We start from the raw sequence: 22,891 nt of genomic DNA on the forward strand, positions 1-22,891 counted from the left end.
ATCAATGTTGATACCTGCTACTAAGCTGTGCACTTTATTTGGATTTCACTAGGCTTTTCCTTTTCTCTTTTTTTTTTTTTTTGAGACAGGGTCTCACTCTATCCCATAGGCTGGAGTGCAGTGGTGTGATCACTGCTCACTGCTGCAGTCTTGATCTCCTGGGCTCAAGTAATCCTCCCACCTCAGCCTCCCTAAGTAGCTGGGACTACAGGCATGCACCCCCAAGCCCAGTTAATTAAAAAAACTTTTTTTGGGGGGCCGTGCATGGTGGCTCATACCTGTAATCCTAGTACTTTGGGAGCCCAAGGTGGGTGGATCACTTGAGGTCAGGAGTTTGAGAGCAGACTGGCTAACACGGTGAAACCCAATCTCTACTAAATATACAAGAATTAGCTGGGCATGGTGGTGCGTGCCTGTAGTCCCAGCTACTCAGTAACCCAGTTACTGTTTCCTCAAAAAATTAAAAATTAAAAAACCATAGTCTATTTTTTCTCCCACTGTTTTGAGACGTCATCTTTATCATATACTAGATTTTCATATGCAATTGCCTCCTTTTCTGGATTTTCTGTTCTGTTCCACTGGTTGATCTGTCCATTAATGTACCATTGCCCTACTAGTTTACTTATATATGATTTATAATATTTGTTCTAATATCTGGTAAGATCAGACTCCTTACTGCTCTTCTTTTCTGGATTTTCCTAGTTGTTCTTATTTGGTTTTTCATATAAACTTTATTATCAACCTGTTTAGTTCCAGCAAAAAGAATCTGATGGTACTTTTATTGAGATTGTGACAATTTTATATATTAATGTAAGGAGAAATGATACCTTTATAACATTGAGTCTTCCTATACAAATTCATTGTATGCCTATTTTTCTTACAGCTTTCAAATATGTTTAGTATAGTTTCTTCATATAGGAACATTCCCTGTTATGTATTCCCTGTTCATTCATTTGTTCATCCATTATTTATACTATGATAAATGGGATATTTTCCATGATACTTTCTATTAATACTAGCTGTTGCTTGTGTATGTGAAGGCTATTACTGTTTGCAGTCTTACCGGATTCTCTTCTTGTTTATGGTAGCTCTTCAGCTGATTTTCTTTGGTTTCCTGGGGTTATAAGTATTCATATTTGCAAATGGTATGACTTGTACTTCCTCCTTTCCAAGTTTTATATCTCTAGTTTTGTCCTCTTATTTTCTTGCATCCAGCAAGTTTCATATAATCTCGTTTGTAGTCCCAGCTACTCAGGGAAGCTGAGGTGGGAGGATTGCTTGAGCCTGAGAGGTTGTGGCTACAGTGAGTCATGAATGTGCCACTGCGCTCAAGCCTGGGCAACAGAGAGACACTCTGTCTCAAAAAAAAAAAAGAAAAGAAATTGCCATAGCCACCCAACATTCATCAACCACCACGCTGATCGGTCAGTAGCCATTAACATGGAGGCCTGACACTCCACCAGCAAAAACATTGTTGAAGCCTCAGATGATTGTTAGCATTTTTTGGCAGTAAAGTGTTTTTAAACTGAGGTACGTACATTGTGTTTCTAGACATAATGCTATTGCACACAACAGACTATATAGTACAGTGTATAAACATAAAACATAAATGAATTAATTGAAAGTTTAATGACTAATGGAATATTTATGAAGAGGCTAAGTTGACCCTAAAAGGACTCCTTATGGCCAGGTACAGTGGCTCACGCCTGTAATCCCAGCACTTTGGGAGGCCAAGGTGAGCAGATCACCTGAGGTCAGGCATTTGAGACCACCCAGGCCAACAGAGTGACACCTTGTCTCTATATGGACTGGAAAACCAAAAAAGATTATGTGACTTGCTTTATTATACTTGCTTTATTGTAGTGATCTGGAACTGAACCTGCAATATCTTAAAGGTATGCCTGTGTATTGTGTATGTGTGTTTGTGTGTGTGTGTGTGTGTGTGTGTACCCATGAATGCAAATACTAAAATGCTGGTTTCAGTATTCTTAGAAGGCATTTATGAAACAATTCTTCCATCTCTCAGAGTAGGTATGTGCCTCTTGAACTTGGATATCATATTTAGAACATTCAGATAAAAATGCAAATATGATTTTTGTTTGCCTTTTATGGAAAGTTATGGTGAATATTTTAATTATATTGACTAGTTATTTGATATAATTTATGAAACCACATACTTAGAAATCTAAGATGATATAGATTAGAATCTGCAACTTTATTGGCAAATTATTTATTTTTCTATAATCACCATTTCCCTATATAAACATACTTTTGAAAACAATCATGTTGCCATAATTTAAACAAATGATTTCTCTATTTATAGGATTAATAAACATGGTCCTCTTGAGGTCATATTTTAGAGTATACATTTAAAAACTGTCAGTAAAAACTGTCTGGTGTTTAGATCATTAGCCAGTGTTTATTTTAATTATTTTATATATATTTTTAAATTTCAGTAGCTTTAGGGGTACCAGTAGTTTTTGGTTACATGGATGAACTGTATAGTGGTGAAATCTAAACTTTTAATATACCAGTCACCAGAAACTGTATGTTGTACCCAGTAGGTAAATTTTCATTCCTTACCCCCCTTTCATCCTCCCTCTCATTTTAATTCTTGAGTATTGATTAGCAAAGCTTTTCCTTTTTTTAAGTTCCACCTGATTTATCTTATTTTTAGCTAAATGGGTCACACAGCTCTGAAACCTATTATTTATGGAAACTAACATTAAAATAAAAATCCAGGTTAATACACATGTACATCACGGTTGTCCTACATTGGAATAAGTTGCCTACTCTGCCTTTAGATGTATTATCTAATGTAACAGTCAAGTTTACTTACAAATTTGTAAGTGCTCTTCAGTGATAAGCAGTGATAGTGCCTTCATCTATCAAAAAAGAGGAAAACATCTCTTTACTTTGTGTACACTTAAATTGTTTCAGTGAGGCTAGGTGTGGTGGCTTATGCCTGTAATCCTAACACTTTGAGAAGCCAAGGCAGGTGGATCACCTGAAGTCAGAAGTTTGAGACCAGCTTGGCCAACACGGCGAAACTCCATCTCTACTAAAAATATAAAAATTAGCCAGGTGTGGTGGCACACACCTGTAGTCCCAGCTACTCAGAAGGCTGAGGCATAGGAATCACTTGAACCTGGGAGGCAGAGGTTGCAGTGAGCTGAGATTGCATCACTGCACTCCAGCCTGAGTGACAGATGGGACGCCATTAAAAAAAAAAAAGGAAAAAAAAGTTTCGGTGAAAAATACTTGAAATTGTTATTTTAATTAACATTTTAACGACAAATTTAATGTATGTAATTGTCTATTCATTTTGTTAATCTGCTAAAAACATGACTTGAGACACATATTTTGTTTGCATTATAAACAGTAAGCAATCTGAGATGTTGTTAGGTTTTCTCACCTGCTATTGTATTTGTAAACAAAGATAAATGTTGCTTTAATAAGTAATTGTAATTGTGAATAGAATATGTATTTGATACTTGATCTTTTTTGAGACAAGTTCTCACTCTGTTGCCCAGGCTGGAGTACAGTGGTGCAATCATAGCTCACTGTATCCTTGAACTTCTGGGCTCAAGTGATTAGCCAGTCTCAGCACCCTGAGTGGCTGGAACTACAGGTACATGCTACCATGCCTGGCTAATTTTTAGAATTTTTTGTAGAGATGGTCTCTACAAAAAGAGACCATCAGAGCTGGTCTGAAACTCCTGGCCTTAAGCAATCCTCCCACCTTAGCCTCCCAAAGTGCTGGGATTATAGGCATAAGCTACTGTGCCAAGCCAATACTTTTTTTTTTTGAGACATTGTCTCACTTTGCCACCCAGGCTGGAAGTAGTGGCATGATCTTGGCTCACTGCAACCTCTGCCTCCTGGGTTCAAGTGATTTTCGTGCCTCAGCCAGGCGCCACCACGCCCACTAATTTTTGTATTTTTAGTAGAGATGGGGTTTCACCACATTGGCCAGGCTGCCCTTGAACTTCTGACCTCAGGTATCTGCTTGCCTTGACCTCCCAAAGTGCTAAGATTACAAGTGTGAGCCACCGTGCCCGGCAATATTTGATATTTTTAAAGGTAGATTTGTTTGCTTTTTTATGTGTTATACTTTAAAAAAATTTTAATGTATTCTTATAGCTGAAAAAAATGCATTTCCTCTTCTTCCTCTTCCCCTTCTCCCTATTGTTTCCCCTTTCCTTCTCTTTGTGGGCAATTCAATCCAAGTCCATTAAAAAGAACTGGCAAGGGTAGAACAGCAGGGTAGAAAGACAGAGTTGGAGGAGGATGTCCATGTGGAGCAAGGGTGGTATGGAATTTCAGAGCCCAAATGGAAAGAAGAGGAAGTCAGTGCAGGAGAGTGGCCTCCTCCTGTGGTGCCAAAGCCCAAGGAGGGTACCTGTGTGGAAGAAGGAGCTGTAGTAGTGATGAGAGATTGATTACATAGAGTGGGATTAATCAAATAAGTAAATACTTTAAAGTTAATGGGAACCAGGTGCCGGTCAGAGAAGGGGCATACAAATATGGAAAGGGAGAAAACAAAATGAACCCTGCGGTATCAATTTGAAATTAGAGATTCTGGCCGGGCACGGTGGCTCACACCTGTAATCCCAGCACTTTGGGAGGCCGAGGCGGGTGGATCACAAGGTTGAGAGATCGAGACCATCCTGGTCAACATGGTGAAACCCCGTCTCTACTAAAAATACAAAAAATGAGCTGGGTATGGTGACGCGTGCCTGTAATCCCAGCTACTCAGGAGGCTGAGGCAGGAGAATTGCCTGAACCCAGGAGGCGGAGGTTGCGGTGACCTGAGATCACGCCATTGCACTCCAGCCTGGGTAACAAGAGCAAAACTCCGTCTCAAAAAAAAAAAAAGAAAAGAAAAGAAATTAGAGATTCTGGTGTGAACTTGTGGTTGTCAACATATAGACATGTAGAAATAGAGGTGTGTGTCTGTGTGTGTGTGTGTGTGTGTGTGTGTGTTTAATTTATAGCAACGAGCCTACTCAGCATCCAACCTTGGTTTCTAGAGACCATTCTCTGCTAAAAGGACTTTTTAAAATCAGGACTTTCCTTCATGAAATGGATGATTCAAGGCTGGGTCAGGGAAAACACAAAACAAAACTGGAACATCTGGTGTCAGAAAGTCAGAAACTGCTCAGAATGATCGGGATATGGCTAAAGGACACAAAAGCCAACCTGAATGGGACTCTCACTAACCAAATCTAGGGCCACTTGAACGTCAAAATAATGACAGTAATGAATTATAACCCACTGAATGAAACAGAAATCTGTGAGTTGATATTGACTTAAATAAGTAAATGAATTAATTGAAAGTTTGACAAGTAATAAGAATATTTATGAAGACGCTAAGTTGACCCTAAAAAGACTCTTTATGGCCGGGTGCAGTGGCTTACACCTGTAATCCCAGCACTCTGGGAGGCCGAGGCAGGCAGATTGCATGAGGTCAGGAGTTTGACACCATTCTGGCCAAGAGGGTGAAACCCTGTCTGTACTAAAACCACAAAAATTAGCTGAGCATGGTGGTGGGTGCCTATAATCCCAGCTACTTAGGAGGCTAAGGCAGAAGAATCACTTGAGCCCAGGAGGCAGAGGTTGCAGTGAGCTGAGATTGCACTGTGTTCCAGCCTGGGAAACAGAGTAAGACTCGGTCTCAAAAAAACAAAACAAAACAAACTTATTATAATGGCAGGTTAATGAGTTATGCTTCATAATTGGAAAATTTATTATTTTTCCCTGCCACCAGCAGGAATGGGAGCATCAAGACAAGTTATAGAAACTAATGAGTGCTGTATGTTTTATACATTGGATATAGTGTGCCAAATTTAGATTCTGCTACAATGATCAACAATTTGACCAAAGACATCCATGTTCCTCCACCCCCATGAGGCTGTAACAGCCCCAGCCAATCCAATCAAATTCTAGGCTCAAAAGCCTAAAGGGAGAAGATGTACCTTCAATTGTCTATTACAATACAAACAGTTATCAGTTACCAGTTACCATGCATTGAGTACTTACTCTATGAATGAACAGGATATTATGTTACTCAATAAACACAATTTCAGGAGATGGGGACTATTCGTCTATATTTTTTTGGGGGAAAAGGCCCAAATTAAGGTACTTGACCAAAGTAGCAGAGTCCTGATTAAAAGCTATTTGGTTACACTACCTGGACTATGAGTCACCACATCATATTGTCCAGTCATATCACCTTGAAACTCAGGTCTCATCTACTCAAGCCTTCAGAAATCTTGAGAGAAGGAAAAGGGGTATGGTTGAGACAACCCACCAGAGACCAACTAAGCCAAAGGAGTTGGAGGTGACATCTCTCATAAGCATAAAGACAAGGACAGATACAGTCTTGTTCAAATTTTGTCACTCCTATAATCTGCCCTTCTCAGAAGCAACCAGTAATAGGATTAGTGGTATACTTTGGGACTATTGTCAACTAAAAGAGTCATACTCTGTAAAATATTTGAAGAGATTTATTCTGAGCCAAATATGAGTGACCAGTGGTCCATGATACAGCCCTCAGGAGATCTTGAGAACATGTGCCCAAGGTGGCTGGGCTACAATTTGGTTTTATATATTTCAAGGAGAGATAAGACATCAATCAATACATGTACATTGGTTTATCCACAAATGCGGGACCAGTGGAAGTGGGGGATTGGGGGTGAGAGGACTTCCAGATCATAGGCAGATTCAAAGATTTTCTGACTGGCAATTGATTATTATCTAAAGACCTGGAATCAATAGAAAGGAATTTCTGGGTTATAATAAGGGGTTGTGGAGACCAAGGTTTTAGCATGTAGATGAAGCCTTCTAGGTAGCAGGCTTCAGAGAGAATAGATTATAAATGTTTCTTTCTTATTTATTTATTTTTTTTGAGACAGAGTCTCACTCTGTTGACCAAGGTGGAGTGCAGTGGCACGATCTTGGCTTGCTGCAACCTCCTTCCAGGTTCAAGTGATTCTTCTACTTTAGCCTCCTGCATAGCTGGAGGTACAGGTACCTGCCACCACCCGGCTATTTTTTGTATTTTTAGTAGAGATGGGGTTTCACCATGTTGGCCAGGCTGGTCTCAAACTTTGACCTTGTGATCTGCCCACCTCAGCCTCCCAAAGTGCTGGGATTACAGACATGAGCCACCATGACTGGCCTGTAAATGTTCCTTATCAGACTTAGAGTCAGTTCTATCAATCTTAAGGTCTCTATGTTGATGTTAATGCTGGTCAGCTGTGAGGCATGTCCAACATCTATTTCCCATCATGGCCTGAAGTAATTTTTCAGGTTAACTTTGGAATGGCCTTGGCCAAGAGCAGGGGTCTGTTCATATGATTAGGGGGCTTAGAATTTTATTTTTGGTTTACATTCTACTTCTTTTAGCTAAGATTTTCCAGAGGCAACATCAGTGGCCACCAAACTTTTATTCTGTCCCATAACATTGCTGAGGTGGCATGGCTGGCTGCCCTGGGTCCATCCTGTCCCTTGGTAGGATGACTATGGCCGTGGGGCTTAGCACCAAAAGACTTACAGCCAATTTAAATGTTCTAGACCAGATGGGAATGAATGTGAACAGGCATTCACTAACCCTTACAATTTTTGAAGTTATATAAAAGCCAACAAATGAAAAGCCAAAGGTGAAGTTGCAAAACTGACTTATCTAAAGACCTTTAATCTCTATATGTTGCGCTATTGTGATCTTGGGTTTAGTTACAGATGAATTGCAATGAACTATACAAAATATAATCATTGTTAAAATCTTTTAAACTAAGAAATTTAGAGTCTTTTGTTGTACCACCATGCTTTTTGTGGCCTTTTAGTAATTAGTCCTAAGGTGGCTGATAAAAGTTTTTTTAAAAATATGTATCCATTGGCATAAATCTCATAATTGGGAGTATTACACTGAGGAGGCTTTGTCATGAGGTATTTTTATATTCCCTCAGTAATTTTATTTTAATTCTATGGGGAGCAGGAAATTCTTTATGGCTGGGATTAAAAGGGGTCACATACGTAATAACCCAGGAGGTAATGTCTCTTATTTTACCAACTACTTAGGTATCTGTGTATTTTTCTTTGATTGGGAGAATCTGAAATAATGCTGTCCCTCAAAACCAGCGCTTACAATCTCATGTGCCCACCTCTTCCACAATAGTCCCTGGGCCTAGAAGAATGGTGCTTGTATATTTTTAGTAGCAGGGTATTTGCAGTGAAAAACAGATTGGGCCCAGAGGGATTCCAGATGAGGGAGATTCACCGAATTTGTCAAGTCATTTCTAGTTTTCAGAATATCATGATTTCTTTTTTCCCAGAAGTAAAACTACAAGAGATAAGATTAATAACTTGACAATCAAAAAAGAATGTGTGTGTCAGAATAGAAAAAGGAACATATTCTATTAGGGTACCAACTAAAAACATGAAGAAAATTATAACCTGGTACTCTTTAGAGAATTTTTGCAGCCCAGAAATAATTCATGAGTCCATCTGCACTCAAAAACAAAAATCATGTAATCTAGTAAAAGGTGTTATAGTTTTCCTTTGAAAGAATTTCTTTCTTTCTCTAGCTCTCCTTTTCTACTAAAGAGAAACTATAGTAAGATCAATTTGTGTGCAAAGTAAGTTTCAGGCTTATTATATTCAGCCTGATTATTCACATAAAGTCCAGCAAGAATTGATTGGTCATAGAAGCTCTTTTCAAGTTGGCTTTCTGGAACTTTACCTAAAAATGTGTTATTCTAGTAAAAGCCTTGGTAAAACAACCAGTTTCTCCAATTGTCCTGTTTTAAAAGAGAAGGCTTTTTTCTAAATTTATGCAAATAACTATATTGTCACAAAGTCAGAATACTCATGAACAATTTTTGAATTTTGGAGAACTCAAAAAGGAAAATTTGCTCCCCAAAACACACTTTACTCAATTGTTCTAAGCTATAAGTAACTCAAAACATCCTTGACTCTTATCTAACCGGAGCAGCAGTCTTCCAAACAAGAATGCATTTGTTAATCTTGGAAATGCCATTCACAACCCAAGCAGCTCTCGTCAAATGAGAGATGTTTATCAAGCACCGCAGAATCTAGGAACTCCCTGTTCCTAAGTATTTCTTCCATGCATCCCCTGGTAGCAAGAGCCTATATAAATCATTTTCATTTTCATTGTATCACGGAACTCTTTTGGGCACCATTATTTCCATTAGCATAGGGATAGTTTCAGTTAACATCCCATAGCAAGGCAGCACATACCCCTCAAGTGGGAATTCTCCAGTCCAAAGTTCCAGTAGTTGTCATTGGAAAATGTGTATCGGCTTTTGCCATAAGCCTCAATAAACACACCACAAAGAGCTATCCAGGGAAGATTTGCCTTGACCAGCACTCCAGCTTCTACCCTATATTCTGTGCTCAGGGAACCTTACTAGTTCTCATTTAGCATGTCCAGTTGACATTTCTCAAAAGACAGATTTACATGCCTTCAATTTTACAGTACTAGATAGGGAAACATCCCCCAGTCAGACAGAATACCCATTTTCATAAGACATTCAGGTAAAGGACTCACAACTACCTTACATAAGGTAGTTGTTTAAACATCTCAAATTTCACGATCCTGTTAACTTTTACATTTTTATGTTCTGGTCCCAGGAACTTCTTTACCCCCAGATCATTTTACCTTTTCTGGTGAAAAAGGATTTGGGTTCCCAACAGGGAGTTGAGCCAAGGGATTCAGCCTCTTCTATCAATCTTTATCTTAATTTGCCTCAACATTGCCCCAGGCAATGTCAGCTTTCTCATTATAACCTTTGCCTTTTAATTTTCCCTAAATTTCTCCAATCTGGGGCAAATGCAGAAACTTGTATGGGGCCCTTTAATGTTGAGGGACCAACAGGGGCTCCTTTTGGTCCACCCAACTTTTGACAGTGTTGTAAAGAACTTTGTTTTAACCCCATTGATTTTCATTTTATTTCATTTCTTAATAACCATCTAAAGGTTTCCACCCTTCTGGGATGAGTCCTTTGACTTCCTTTTGCCTTCCCCATTTATTTTTGGTTACATGTCCTAATGTTTTATAAGCATCTGCAAGACCCATGAGTGATAGCAAATTTGATAAGGCTTCTCAAACAGTTGTTTGATTCTGCAGGAGTAATGTCATTTGGAGTGTCCATGTAGAAGGGATTCTCTTAACCACAGCATTTACCATGACGTGGGTAATAGGCATATTAAGTGAGAGATATCCTGGTCATCATAAAGCCTGTCTCACATGGTTTGCATATGAAGCATATCAGCTGTTTCATCTGGGGTGTTCCACTTGGCATTTAAAAAGGAGAGTTGGGCAGTCCCCTTATCAGGGTAAACAGACCTTACAGTGGCTTTTATCTGGTTCATCAGGCTGGGTGTTCCCTCAGGAATAATCTTCTATGCAACTGAGTCACATGTACTCATCAGTGAGTGTTTAATAGTGGGCTGTGGGTCCTGCGTCAACCCAAACTTGCTCTTTCATAATGTGGCATTTAAAATTAAAGATACTGTCCTTAAATTGGTTGCTCTTACAAGGTTTTTCAGGAAGCTGATGATACCAATTTACAAAACGGAAAAATTCTTTTATGTTATATGCTCTGGTTTTAATAGTTACTTGGTTTTGCCTTTATCTCACATTGACTATCTTCTTGGTAACCACAAGTCTTAGAGGCACTTTCTGTTGTCCCTGCATAACTTTGCCCTTGGGGAACAGCTTTGAGGCTGGTGGCATAAGTTCAGACTGACTTAAATCAGACCTTGTTCTAGTAGCAAGGTTAAATCCAGAATTCTCCTTTAATTTCTTTTTCTCTCTCTCTTTCTTTTTTTTTGAGACAGAGTCTCACTCTTGTTGCCCAGGCTGGAGAGCAATGGCGCGATCTTGGCTCACTGCAACCTCCACCTCCCTGGTTCAGGTAATTCTCCTGTTTCAGCCTCCCAAGTAGCTGAGATTATAGGCACCCACCACCATGCCTGGCTAATTTTTGTATCTTTAGTAGAGACAGGGTTTCACCATGTTGGCCAGGCTGGTCTTTTTTTTTTCTTTTTTTAAATAAAAGATGGGGTTTCACCATGATGGCCAGGCTGGTCTTGAACTCTTGACCTCAGGTGATCCACCCACCTCGGCCTCCCAAAGTGCTAATATTACAGGCGTGAGCCACCGCACCCGGCTTAGGCTGGTCTTGAAATCCTGACCTCAGGTGATCTGCCCACCTTGGCTTCCCAGTGTGTTGGGATTACAGGTGTGAGTAATTACAGGGATTACTGCATCTGGCCCTTTAATTTCATTTTAACTATTACAGATAGCAATAACCAGATAGCAAGGGATTGGATATGTTGTTTTTATTCTTATTAGTTTGCATTTCTTTATGCATTCAGTGAACTAACTTCCTGGGAGTCTGAGTACTATCCATCTCTAAATTCCACTGGTAACTTTTATGTTTAGTAACTAAATGTAGCCAGCTGCAGCTCCATACTGTGGGTGACTATACACCACCTAGGAGTCAAAGGTTTTTCATTACCCATCCTTTTATTTTTCTCTCTATCCACTTAATTTATATACTTCTTCTTTATTTTAAAGTGTGCCCTAAATAGTCTTGAAATTGGAAAAAAAAAAAATTACATTTCTTTAGCCAAAACCACATCCTTGTGTTTTTTAAAACTTCCCCAAAAAAGATTTTGGTGAAGAGTAAAGCATTTTGCTCTCCCATTATTTTAACTCTTAGTAACCCAAATTCCCAGTGAAAAAATAAGGATTACTTACTTTAACATAACATGGCTTTAAAATTTTAAATTACTGAAGACAATTTTAAGATTAAATTTACCAAATTAATGTTACTAAAGTCATGTGAACTAAAAGGCATCTGAGCTAGCTTCCATCAGTCTGATAAGCACTTAGATTTCTTTAAGTCAGTTGATTAGAGCTCTTTTATATAATTTGGGTAGTGAAATATTACTTCCACATGACATATACAAACATATAGACATAACAGACATATAGGCAAAAGCAAATTCTCTATTTTCTCATCTGGCTGTTTTAAAAAATTCTCTCCCTTTCCCCAAAAAAATGCAGGAGTCAACAAAAATTGAAGGAGAGAGTTACCATCCAAGGCTTCTCAAAAGGGAGAAAGAGCTGAAGCATCAGGGTACAGCAGAAGTCGCACTTCTGAGATATCCAAAGATTTCAAAAAGAAACAGATTATAGAACTAAAAAATTAAAAACTTCTTGTTTTCAAAGTCAATATTTTAAATAAAAGCTTGTTTAACATTCTTTAGTTTGCATTAGTTTTAATATCAAAGTTCAATTCCTAGAAAGATTATAATTTCCTTTTAATTATAGCCAACTTAATTATATAACTTTTAAAAATATAAATTCCTTTTTTTTTTTTTTTTGCTAATCTTATTACAACTTATATAGACCATTCACGACATGCTGGGACTTTCTGGTTTGTCCTAAATATCCCTTTTTCTTAAACAACCAGTCATGTTATGTTAAGATAAAAATTTACCATATAAGATCCTCTTTCACACAGTCATTTTTCTTTTAACCTTCCTTACCAAAAATACCTCTTTACATCTGTAACTTTATGTCTCTTATTTCCTGGTTCCTTTTACCTTGTTTTACATATATCCTTTAAATAACATTTGAACTAGACAAAACTTATTTACCTTTTAAGAAGAGCATGTTTTTAAAAGAAATGTTTTCCTATAATCTTAAGTTGAAAATTACCCAGACATTTAGTGGATATTATTTAATACAACTTTAGATTGGAAATTATATGACATTTGTTTAGAAGCATTTATTCCATTACATTTATTTGATTAATTTATTTATTATAGTTTCCCTAGATTATTTATGAAAACTGATATTCATTATTTAAAATATTTCCCTGTTAACCAGGTTTATAGCCCATGAATTTCAAGTGCTAACCTGACTAAGAAACTTAAGGCTAACTATACTGGTATTGTAACCAATAACTCAGGATTTAGCTTTTTTCATTAAACCAACAATATAAGTATCTTTATAAAAAATTACACAAGCAAAGATCATTCTGTTTTGGGTTGGGCTTATAGTTTTATAACCCTCATGTCAAATGTTGACATCTTATAGTAGTATATGGCAGGGATAAGTATTAAACTGCTTGATCAAATAAATACAAAAAAAATGCTGAAAATTCTTAAGATATTTCTAATATTACTTTACCAATAGTTTTAAAGCCATCTTATTTACTCGAGATTTTACTTATGTCATATAAACTTGAAAAGCATTTAGGCTTCTTTTTTTGTGTGTGTGGTGGATCAGCGAGTGCTGACTGTGAGCAGAACTCTACAGTGTTTCACCATGGAATGATTTCCGCCCTCTTCGATGTCTGTTTCTCTCTCTGGCGTTCTACTATTTCCAAGAGGGTTCAAAATGACAAGTGATCAGCTCTTATATGTGTTTCCTGGAAGAACCTTTCTAAACTAATTTTCTTGGGGGTTCCCTCTAGGGCCACTGCATGTCTTGGGAAATCAAACCACCCAGACACTTTTACAGAGGCACCTTTCAACTGGGAAAAACAAAATTCCCTTTTTCTTCAGAGCTGAGGATCTCAGTCTCATTTATCTATGAAAATAACAGTTCAGTTCCTCATACAAATGTGCAGCCAAGCCAACTGAGCTTAATTTTGTAAGAAAAAGCAATGGAGAAGACTCTAGAATGCACCTCCAAACTAGAAACCAAATGAGGTGCCCAAAAGGGGGTCATTCTCCTTATCTTTGGAAAAAAGCAATGGAGAACACCCTTTAGAATGCACCTCTGAACTAGACAGGGACCCTAAATAACTTTCTAGAAGGGAAAAAAACCAAAAAACAAAAAACAACCTCAGAATAAATCAAGGACCATCAACCAAATGGGAGGTCCAGGGCTGAGGAGGACTTAGCAGTTCCACTGGAGGAAAAGCTCAAAGGTGGGGAGAGCTTTCAGTGGGCTCCTACTGGTACCTTGGCTCCAAGTTCAGGCAACTCCTTCAGGGCTCTGAGTCTTCTCTGGGGCCTGATGTTAGGTGCCAAATTACTGTAAGTGAAAGAGCCAAACTCTGTAAATTATTTGAAGAGATATATTCTGAGCTAAATAAGAATGATTGGTGGCCCATGACACAGCCCTCAGGAGATCCTCAGAACATGTGCCCAAAGTGGTTCCGCTACAACTTGGTTTTATACATTTCAGGGGGACATATGACATCAATCAATACATGTAAGATGTACATTGTCTCTGCTATAAAGGCAGGATAAATGAAAGCAGGGATAGGGGGGTGAGAGGACTTCCAGGTCACAGGCAGATTCAAAGATTTTCTGATTGGCAACTGATTATTACCTAAAGACATGGAATCAATAGAAAGGAATGTCTGGATTATGATAAGGGGTTGTAGAGATCAAGGTTTTAGGATGTAGATAAAGCCTCTAGGTAGAAGGCTTCAGAGAAAATCAATTGTAAATGTTTCTTATTAGACTTAAAGAGTCTGTTCTGTCAGTCTGATGTTGTGCTGATGTTAATGCTGGTCAGCTGTGAGGCATGTCCAACATCCTCTTCCCATCATGGCCTGAACTAGTTTTTCAAGTTAACTTTTGAATACCCTTGGCTGAGGAGGGGTTTGTTCAGATGGGTGGAGAGCTAAGAGTTTTATTTTTGGCTTACATTATTAACTAGCACAGAGGCTCTAAAACGTTAATTATTCTCTTGGCAAATAAATGATTAGGCTCATGTAAGGATGTGCCCTCAAAGCAAGAAAGGAAAGTGGGTCAAGCAGTCACTGATACAAATTTCCACTTGGCAGTTTTAGATCCAGGAAGAAATTAACGTTGGCTCTTTCACACTCAAAGGATTGGTGGCTATTTCCCTTATATTCAATGTGAATCTGAAGGACAGATTTCTTTTTCTTTTTTTTTTTTTTGAGACGGAGTTTCGCTCTTGTTACCCAGGCTGCAGTGCAATGGCGTGATCTTGGCTGACCACAACCTCCGCCTCCTGGGTTCAGGCAGTTCTCCTGCCTCAGCCTCCCAAGTAGCTGGGGTTACAGGCACATGCCACCATGCCCAGCTAATTTTTTGTATTTTTAGTAGAGACAGGGTTTCACCATGTTGACCAGGATGGTCTTGATCTCTTGATCTTGTGATCCACCTGCCTTGGCCTCCCAAAGTGCTGTCATGACAGGCGTGAGCCACCGTGCCCGGCCAAAGGACAGATTTCAAAAGGTCTCCTGAAACAGTTTCTTCCTCTCTTAGAACTCATTTCCCTTTGCAAACTGAAATTAGTGTTTCAAGTTAGAATTCCTTCTACCCTGGTTATAGAAGACTTAAGATGTTAGATATCCTCAGGCTTTTCTTCATCTGTAAATAAGGAACCACGCCCCTCAGAATGCATACAGCATTGCCTAAACCATGGGGTGGGCCATTGTTTCCAAACACAGGCCGAGTTGAGAGGCTCTCTTACTGTAATTCACACAAATCATAGTCAAACCATATTGCATTCTGGGGTCACGCTGAAAATGTCAACTCAGTAAGTCTCCCTTCTCATGGTAAATGTACATGTTCTTTCAACATGGCTACTGCAGATGACAATAAAGACCCTATGGTTCAAGTTTGGGCTGCTCTATTCTATTTTTTTTAAAGCTCCACCTTGTCCATCTTCACCAATCCCCATTTAACTTTTTATCATTGATAAGGCATAAATTATGCTGGGTGGCCTCTGCCACCATTTTGGGTGCTTTGCTCCAAGATGAAATGGAAGCTTATTATGAGGCCTCTCCATGGTTCTAAGATCTATACTGGACGTAGGTAGAAAACAGTAATGATTCCTCTCTCACAATTTATAAATATCAAGCTGAAGTTCCTATAAAAGTAGGTATTCAATTTTTATTAAAATATAATTTCCCTTCTCTCCCTATTGCAGCTTTCTGCAGCCCACATCCATATCTATGTTTTCTGCATTCATTCAGTACTCATTTTTTTACCCAATTTGGCCTTTATTTGTATTACCCTTTAATTATCTATAAATGCTTAATGTGCATATGTCTTATGTTTCCCGAGTATAACTCCTTAAGGTTAAGAGATATGTCCTTTGTCTTCTAGTGCTAGACACATGGGTGGTATATAAAAAATGCCTAAGGTGTTGGTTAGATTCTCCTGGTTACAAGAAACAAAGGCTACAGTTCCCTTAAGTAATGAGGGAGGTTATTGAAAAAGCATCCAAAGAAAGCCAAACAAGCCATAGGAAGAGCAGAATCTATAGCAGAATCAGGCTGTAAGAGCAGTGTTCCACTAGAGGGTTGTATTAGTCTGTTCTCATGCAGCAATGAAGAAATACCCAAGATTGGGTAATTTATAAAGACAAGAGGTTTAATTAGCTCATGGTTCAGCATGGCAGGGAGGCCTCCAGAATCTTAACAATCATGGCAGAAGAGGACACAAACATGTCCTTCTTCACCTGGCAGCAGCAAGAAGTGCTGAGCAAAAGGGAGAAAAGCCCCTTATAAAAACCATCAGATCTTGAGAGAAATTACTCATTGTCACAAGAACAGTATGGGGAGTGATGTCCCTCATGATTTAATTACATCTCACCACATGTGGGGATTATGAAACTACAATTCAAGATGAGATTTGGTGGGGTCACAGTGAAACCATATCATTCCACCCTGGCCCCTCTCAAATCTCATGTTTTCACATTTCAAAACACAATTATGCCTTTCCAACTGTCTCCCAAAGTCTTAGCCCATTCCAGCATTAACTGAAAACTCCACGTAAAGTTTCATCTGTGACAAGGCAAGTCCCTTCTGCTTATAAGCCTGTAAAATCAAAAGCAAGTTAGTTACTTCCTAGATACAATGGGGGTACAGGTATTGGGTAAATAAACCCATTCCAAATGGAAGAAATTGGCTAAAACAAAGGGGCTACAGGCCCCCCACAAGTCCGAAATCTAATAGAGCAGTCATTAAACCTTAAAGTTCCAAAATGATCTCCTTTGACTCTATATTTCACACCCAGTTCATGTTGATGCAAAGGGTGGGCTCCTATAATGTTGGGCAGTTCTGTCCCTGTGTCTTTGTAGAGTACAGCTCCCCACCCCAGCTGCTTTCACAGCTGGCAGTGAATGTCTGTGGCTTTTCCAGGTGCATGGTGCAAGCTGTCAGTGGATATCATTCTGGGGTCTGGAGGACAGTAGCCCTCTTCTCACAGCTTCATTAGGCAGTGTCCCAGTGGGGACGCTGTATAGGGGCTCTGACCCCATTATTTCCTTTAGCACTGCCCTAGCAGAGGTTCTGCATGAGGGCTCTGCCTCTGCAGCAGACTTCTGCCTAGACATCCAGGCAATTCCAAACATCCTCTGAAACCTAGGTGGAGGTTCTCAAACCTTAATTCTTGTCTTCTGTGCACCTGCAGGATAAACACAAAATGTAAGCTGCCAAGGCTGGGGGCTTGCACCCTCTGAAGCAATGTCCTAAGCTATACCTTGGGCCCTTTTATCCATGGCGGGAGTGTCTGGGACACAGTCCTGAGGTTGCACACAGTAGGGGGACCCTGGACCTGGCCCATGAAACATTTTTTCCTCCTAGGCCTCCAGGCCTTTGATGGGAGAGACTGCTGTGAAGGTCTCTGACATGGCCTGGAGACATTTTCCCAATTGTCTTGGTGATTAACATTCATCTCCTCATTACTTATGCAAATTTCTGCAGCCAGCTTCAATTTCTCCTCAGAAAATGGGTTTTTCTTTCCCATCACATCAGCAGGCTGCAAATTTTCTAAACTTTTATGCTCTGCTTTCTCTTGAATACTTTGCCGGTTAGAAATTTCTTCTGCCAGATACTCTAAATCATCTCTCTCAAGTTCAAAGTTCCACAGATCTCAAGGGCAGTGGCAAAAAGTCACTAGTCTCTTTACTAAAGCATCACAAGAGTCACATTTGCTTCAGTTCCCAACGAGTTCCTCATCTTCATTTGAGACCACCTCAGCCCAGACTTCATTGTCCATGTCACTATCAGCATTTTGATCAAAGCCATTCAACAAACCTCTAAGTTCCAAATTTTCCCACATTTTCCTGTGTTATTAATGCTCCAAATGATTCCAATCTTTGTCTGTTAACCAGTTTCAAAGTCCACATTTTTGGGTATCTTTACAGCAGCGCCCCACTCTCTGTAGTACCAATTTGCTATATTGGTCCATTCTCACGCTGCTGTGAAGAAATATCTGAGACTGGTAATTTATAAAGAAAAGAGGTTTAAATGGACTCATGGTTCAGCATAGTGGGGAGGTCTCAGGAAACTTATAATAATGGTGGACGGGGAAGTGAACATGTTCTTCTTCACATGGCAGCAGAAAGGAGACGTGCTGAGCAAAGGGGGAAACAACCCTTATAAAACCATCAGAGCTGATAAGAACTCACTATCATGAGAACAGTATGGGGGTAACAACCCCCATGATTCAGTTACCTTCCACTGGGCTTCTCCCACAACACATAGGGATTATGGAAACTACAATCCAAGATGAGATTTTGATGGGGACACAGCCAAACCATATCAAGGGTAGAAACCAGACTCAAACTCAAGTTGCTCTACTGGTTACTGAAGACATAAGGGCACTTGAGAGTAGAAACTAGCTAACAGTGGTTAAGTATAGTAAGCAACTAGGCAAAAATATAAGAACAAATTGCATCTTTAAATTTGGGTTGTATTACTGAAACCAATGTGAAATGCTCCCCATTGGGGTATAAGAGGCTTCTCACCTTTAGGCCAGTCTTTATTTTCATGGTGCCAGGTAACTCTACCTTATCACAACTCTTCTTTTCCAATTCAACATCTTTCTTTTTCCAGTAAAAATTACTGACGTATAATTTACACACAGCAAAAATGTTCTTTTCAGTGTACAAATCTATGAGTTTCAGCAGATGCATACATTCTGTAACCCACACACATCACAGTCATGACAGCCAACAGTTCCATTAGCCCCTCTGCAATTCTCTTAAGCACCACTTTATAGTCAAATCCTCCTACCTCCCAGGCAACCACTGATCTCTTTTCTCTTTTTATGGTTTGCCTTTTCCAGACTGTCATATATATGGAATATAGTATGAAGAGTTTTTAGTTTTGCATCTCTCGCTTGGAATAATGCACTTGAGATTTACTTATGTCGTGTGTAAGAGTAGATTCTATTGCATGTATGTACCACCATTTGTTTATCCATTCACAAATTAAAGGGCACTTAGGGTGTTTCTAGTTTTAGATGATTATAAAATAATTTCAGGTTTTCATGTGAACATGTTTTCATTTCTCTTGGGTGAATATCTAGGAGAAGGATTTCTAGGTCATAAGTATATGCATAACTTTCTAAGAAACTCCCAAACCATGTCCCAAGTATTTGTGCCCCTCTGCATTCCTACCAACAATGTCTGAGAGTTTTAGTTTTTATCCATCTTCAATAGTCTTTGAAATTATTTTTATTTCAACCAAGTAGTGATGATTGTGGCTTTGATTTGCATTTCCCTAATGACTACTATAGTAAATGGACTATAGCAATAAAAGGAACAAACTACTCCTACACACAACATAAATAAATCTCAAATGCATTATTCTAAGTGAAAGATGCAAGAATAAAAATGCTTCATAGTGTATTCCATTTATATGACATTCTGGGAAAGGCAAAAATCATAAGGAGAAAAAAATCGATGAGTAGTTGCCTGGGGGTAAGAGGGGTTGAGCATCTTTTCATATGCTTATTTGCCATCCATGTATCTTCCTTCGTGAAGTGATTGTTCAATTATTCACACATTTTAAAACTGGATTGTCTTCTAAGTTATAAGAGTGTGTCATATATTCAGGATACAATCATTTAATAGATATGTTTTACAAATATTTTCTCCCAGTCTGTTGCTTGTTCTTTTGTTAAGTGTCACCCAAAGAGCAAGTGTTATCCAAAGAGCAAGTTTTTATAAATTTCTTTTATAGGTTGTGTGTTTTGTGTTGTATCTAAGAAAACTTTGCCTAATTCAAGATCACAAAAATGTTCTCCTATGTTTTCTTCTAGAAGTTTTATATTTTCACATTTAGATCTATGATCCACTTTGAATTATTTTGTATGTGGTGAAAGGCATGAGTTTATATGTGTTAAGTTTTTGTTTTAAAAATGATGTCCAATTATTCCAAAATTATGTGTTTCTTTTTGCTATCTTTTAATAAGTCTCAATTTAGCAGACACTCTATTTATGATCCACATAAAGAAAGGGAATCTTCTAGCTTTGGTGTTACAAACCCATGGCTGGAGATGAAAGGGCAGTTTCCAGTTCCTTTCACTGGCAGAAATACCTAACAAGTACGCTTTCTACTCCATAGATATGCAAGATACAGAACAGTCAAGAAAGAATTGTCAATGCCTTCTAGTCAAAGATCACTAGGAACACACCTGTGGTTGAACAAATTGAATGTATCACTCATTGCAGCAAGGGTTGAATTTATCACTCATTGCAGCAAGGGAGATCATGGGGAACCATGGGACAGATCGGTAAGGTGTTTGAAAAATCGGTGATTTGACAGAGGGTTTAAGGAGGTGGAACTTTGCTCTATGCTCTAAACAAGATATTGTCAGGAAGTGGGGGTAATTCTGATTGGGTATCTTAATAAATCTTATCTAGAAACAAGGAAGACTGGAATGAGGTTAAAGCTGTCATTGGCAAAGAGGCAACAGTTACATAGACTAGTTTGGGATTTTCATTTTGTGTATTCCATTTGGTGGGTTGGACAACGTTCATGTTTTTGTCTATGTTCAACCATGATTATGAAGTAGACTTATTTCTGTCCTGATCCACCAGGATCATAGAGTGGCCTTGTCTGATGTTGATGTTCTCTAAAATTGCTTTTGTTCAACAAGAATACCAAAGCCTAGTTGTGCCAGCATCTACTGCATGTCAGGAACTGCTTTTCTCTGAGAATATAGTGGTTAAGAACTTGGGCTCTAGAGTCAGACAAAATTGGGTTTGATTCTAGAGCCTGCTGTTTACTAATTGTGGGACCTAGGGTAAATTACCCAACTTCTTTATGCCTCAGTTTCCTCATATACATATACAATTCTCTATATTAAAATATAATGTATTTGCCTCATTGGATTGTTGAGAGAAATGAGATGATAGAGCTTAGGAACTGTGTCAAATAAATCTGCTGGTATGATCATATAATAGGAAAAATTAAAAAAGGATATTGGTGCAGGGAAAGGAAAACCAAGAATAGCACAGGTAATTGTGCCAGGAATGGCAAAAAGCAGTAAGAAAGTGAGGACAGAAAGCATGATTTACACTGGGTGGTAACTAACCTTTATAAAGCTGTTAATTTAATGCAAGGATAATGCATTACACTCATGAAAACATGGTAAAACAGAAAAATATGTGGACCTTGCAACAAGTAGGTTACTTAAATAAGTCCATACTGAAACTGTGGGAAGAGTATTTGATAACAATGAAAACTATAATTGTGCACATAAGAGGAGACAGATTCACATGTTGGGCAGAAGGTTGGGCTGGGGCTTTTTAAACTTCAATGTACTATCAGCCTAGAAATAATTTCTTGCTTTAACATTACTGGTTTCTGGCTTGCTTCTTTCTGGTCCTCTTTGAACCACCCTACCATGTTAAACAATGTCACATCTAATTTCTAAAGATTTTTAATAAGGCAAAAAGGCTGTGTATATAACCAACTAGAAGAAAACTCAGTCATTTAAAATGCTGGGTAATTGATATATGTGTATTAAGAATTTTGTTAAGTTACTGCCTGAAGGCCCTAAGAACTCATTATTATTATGTTAAGAGAGAGGGTCTCATTTTGTCACTCAGGCTGGAGTACAGTGGCACAGCTGTAGCTCACTGCAGCCTTGAAATCCTGGCTCAAGTGATCTTCCTGCCTCAGCTTCCCAAGTAGGTAGGACTACAGGTGCGTGCCGCCACACCTGGCTAATTATATATTTGTTTATTTTTTGTAGAGACAGAGTCTCACTATGTTGACCCAGCTGGTCTCAAACTCCTGACTTTAAGCAATCCTACTACCTTGGTGCTGTGATTACCTGGCTAGGGCTCATTATATTAAGACATGACAAATCTTTCAAAATAACATCCAGAAATAAATGTTTCATTTTGTTTTTCTTGAAACAGGGTCTAACTGTTGTCCAGGCTGGAATGCAGTGGTTTGACCACGGCTCACTGCAGCTTTGACCTCCCAGGCTCTAGCAGTCCTCCTGCTTCAGCATCCCAAATAGCTGGGATTACAGGAGTGTACCACCATGATTATGATTATTATTATTATTTTGAGACAGAGTCTTGCTGTTGCCCAGGCTGGAGTGCAGTGGTACAAACTTGGCTCACTGCAACCTCTGCCTCCGGGGTTCAAGTGATTCTCCTGCCTCAGCCTCCCGAGTAGCTGGGATTACAGGCACCCGCCATCACACCTGGCTAATTTTGTATTTTTAGTAGAGATAGGGTTTCAGCATGTTGGCCACGCTGGCCTCGAACTCCTGGTCTCATGATCCACCCACCTCGACCTCCCAAAGTGCTAGGATTACAGGCATGAGCCATCACGCCCAGCCTATTATTTTTTTTTTTAGAGATGGGATCTCTCCATGTTGCCCCGGCTGGTCTTAAACTCCTGGGCTCAAGTGATCTTCCCCTGCCTCAGCCTCCCAAGGTGCTGGGATTACAGGAGTGAGCCACCTGTATTTTATTTTAATAATCTAAGAAAGGGAGGTCACCAGAATTTAGAGGAGTTCAGCCTATAGAACGAAGAAATACTACAAGTCATGTATATCTTCGTTTTATAGGCTGAACTCCTATTTGCAGTTTCAGAAGTTTCTGGTGAAC

General features: G+C 39.0%; 2 protein-coding genes across 2 annotated transcripts in view; one reads left to right on the plus strand and one right to left on the minus strand.

Moving 5' to 3' along the window:
- Positions 1–12,274, plus strand: part of LOC144577664 (uncharacterized) — a 31,835-nt gene extending 19,561 nt beyond the window's left edge. Inside the window, exons 3-4 of the mRNA XM_078337190.1 lie at positions 10,864–10,940; positions 12,098–12,274. Coding sequence (XP_078193316.1) covers positions 10,864–10,940; positions 12,098–12,161 — 141 coding nt within the window. The 3' untranslated portion in view covers positions 12,162–12,274. The remainder of the gene's footprint in view (positions 1–10,863; positions 10,941–12,097) is intronic.
- Positions 1–22,891, minus strand: part of LOC118144429 (uncharacterized) — a 94,077-nt gene that overhangs the window by 60,930 nt on the left and 10,256 nt on the right. The window lies entirely within an intron of this gene.

This window comes from Callithrix jacchus, chromosome 9, assembly GCF_049354715.1.
Source record: "Callithrix jacchus isolate 240 chromosome 9, calJac240_pri, whole genome shotgun sequence".
Taxonomy (NCBI): Eukaryota; Metazoa; Chordata; class Mammalia; order Primates; family Cebidae; genus Callithrix; species Callithrix jacchus.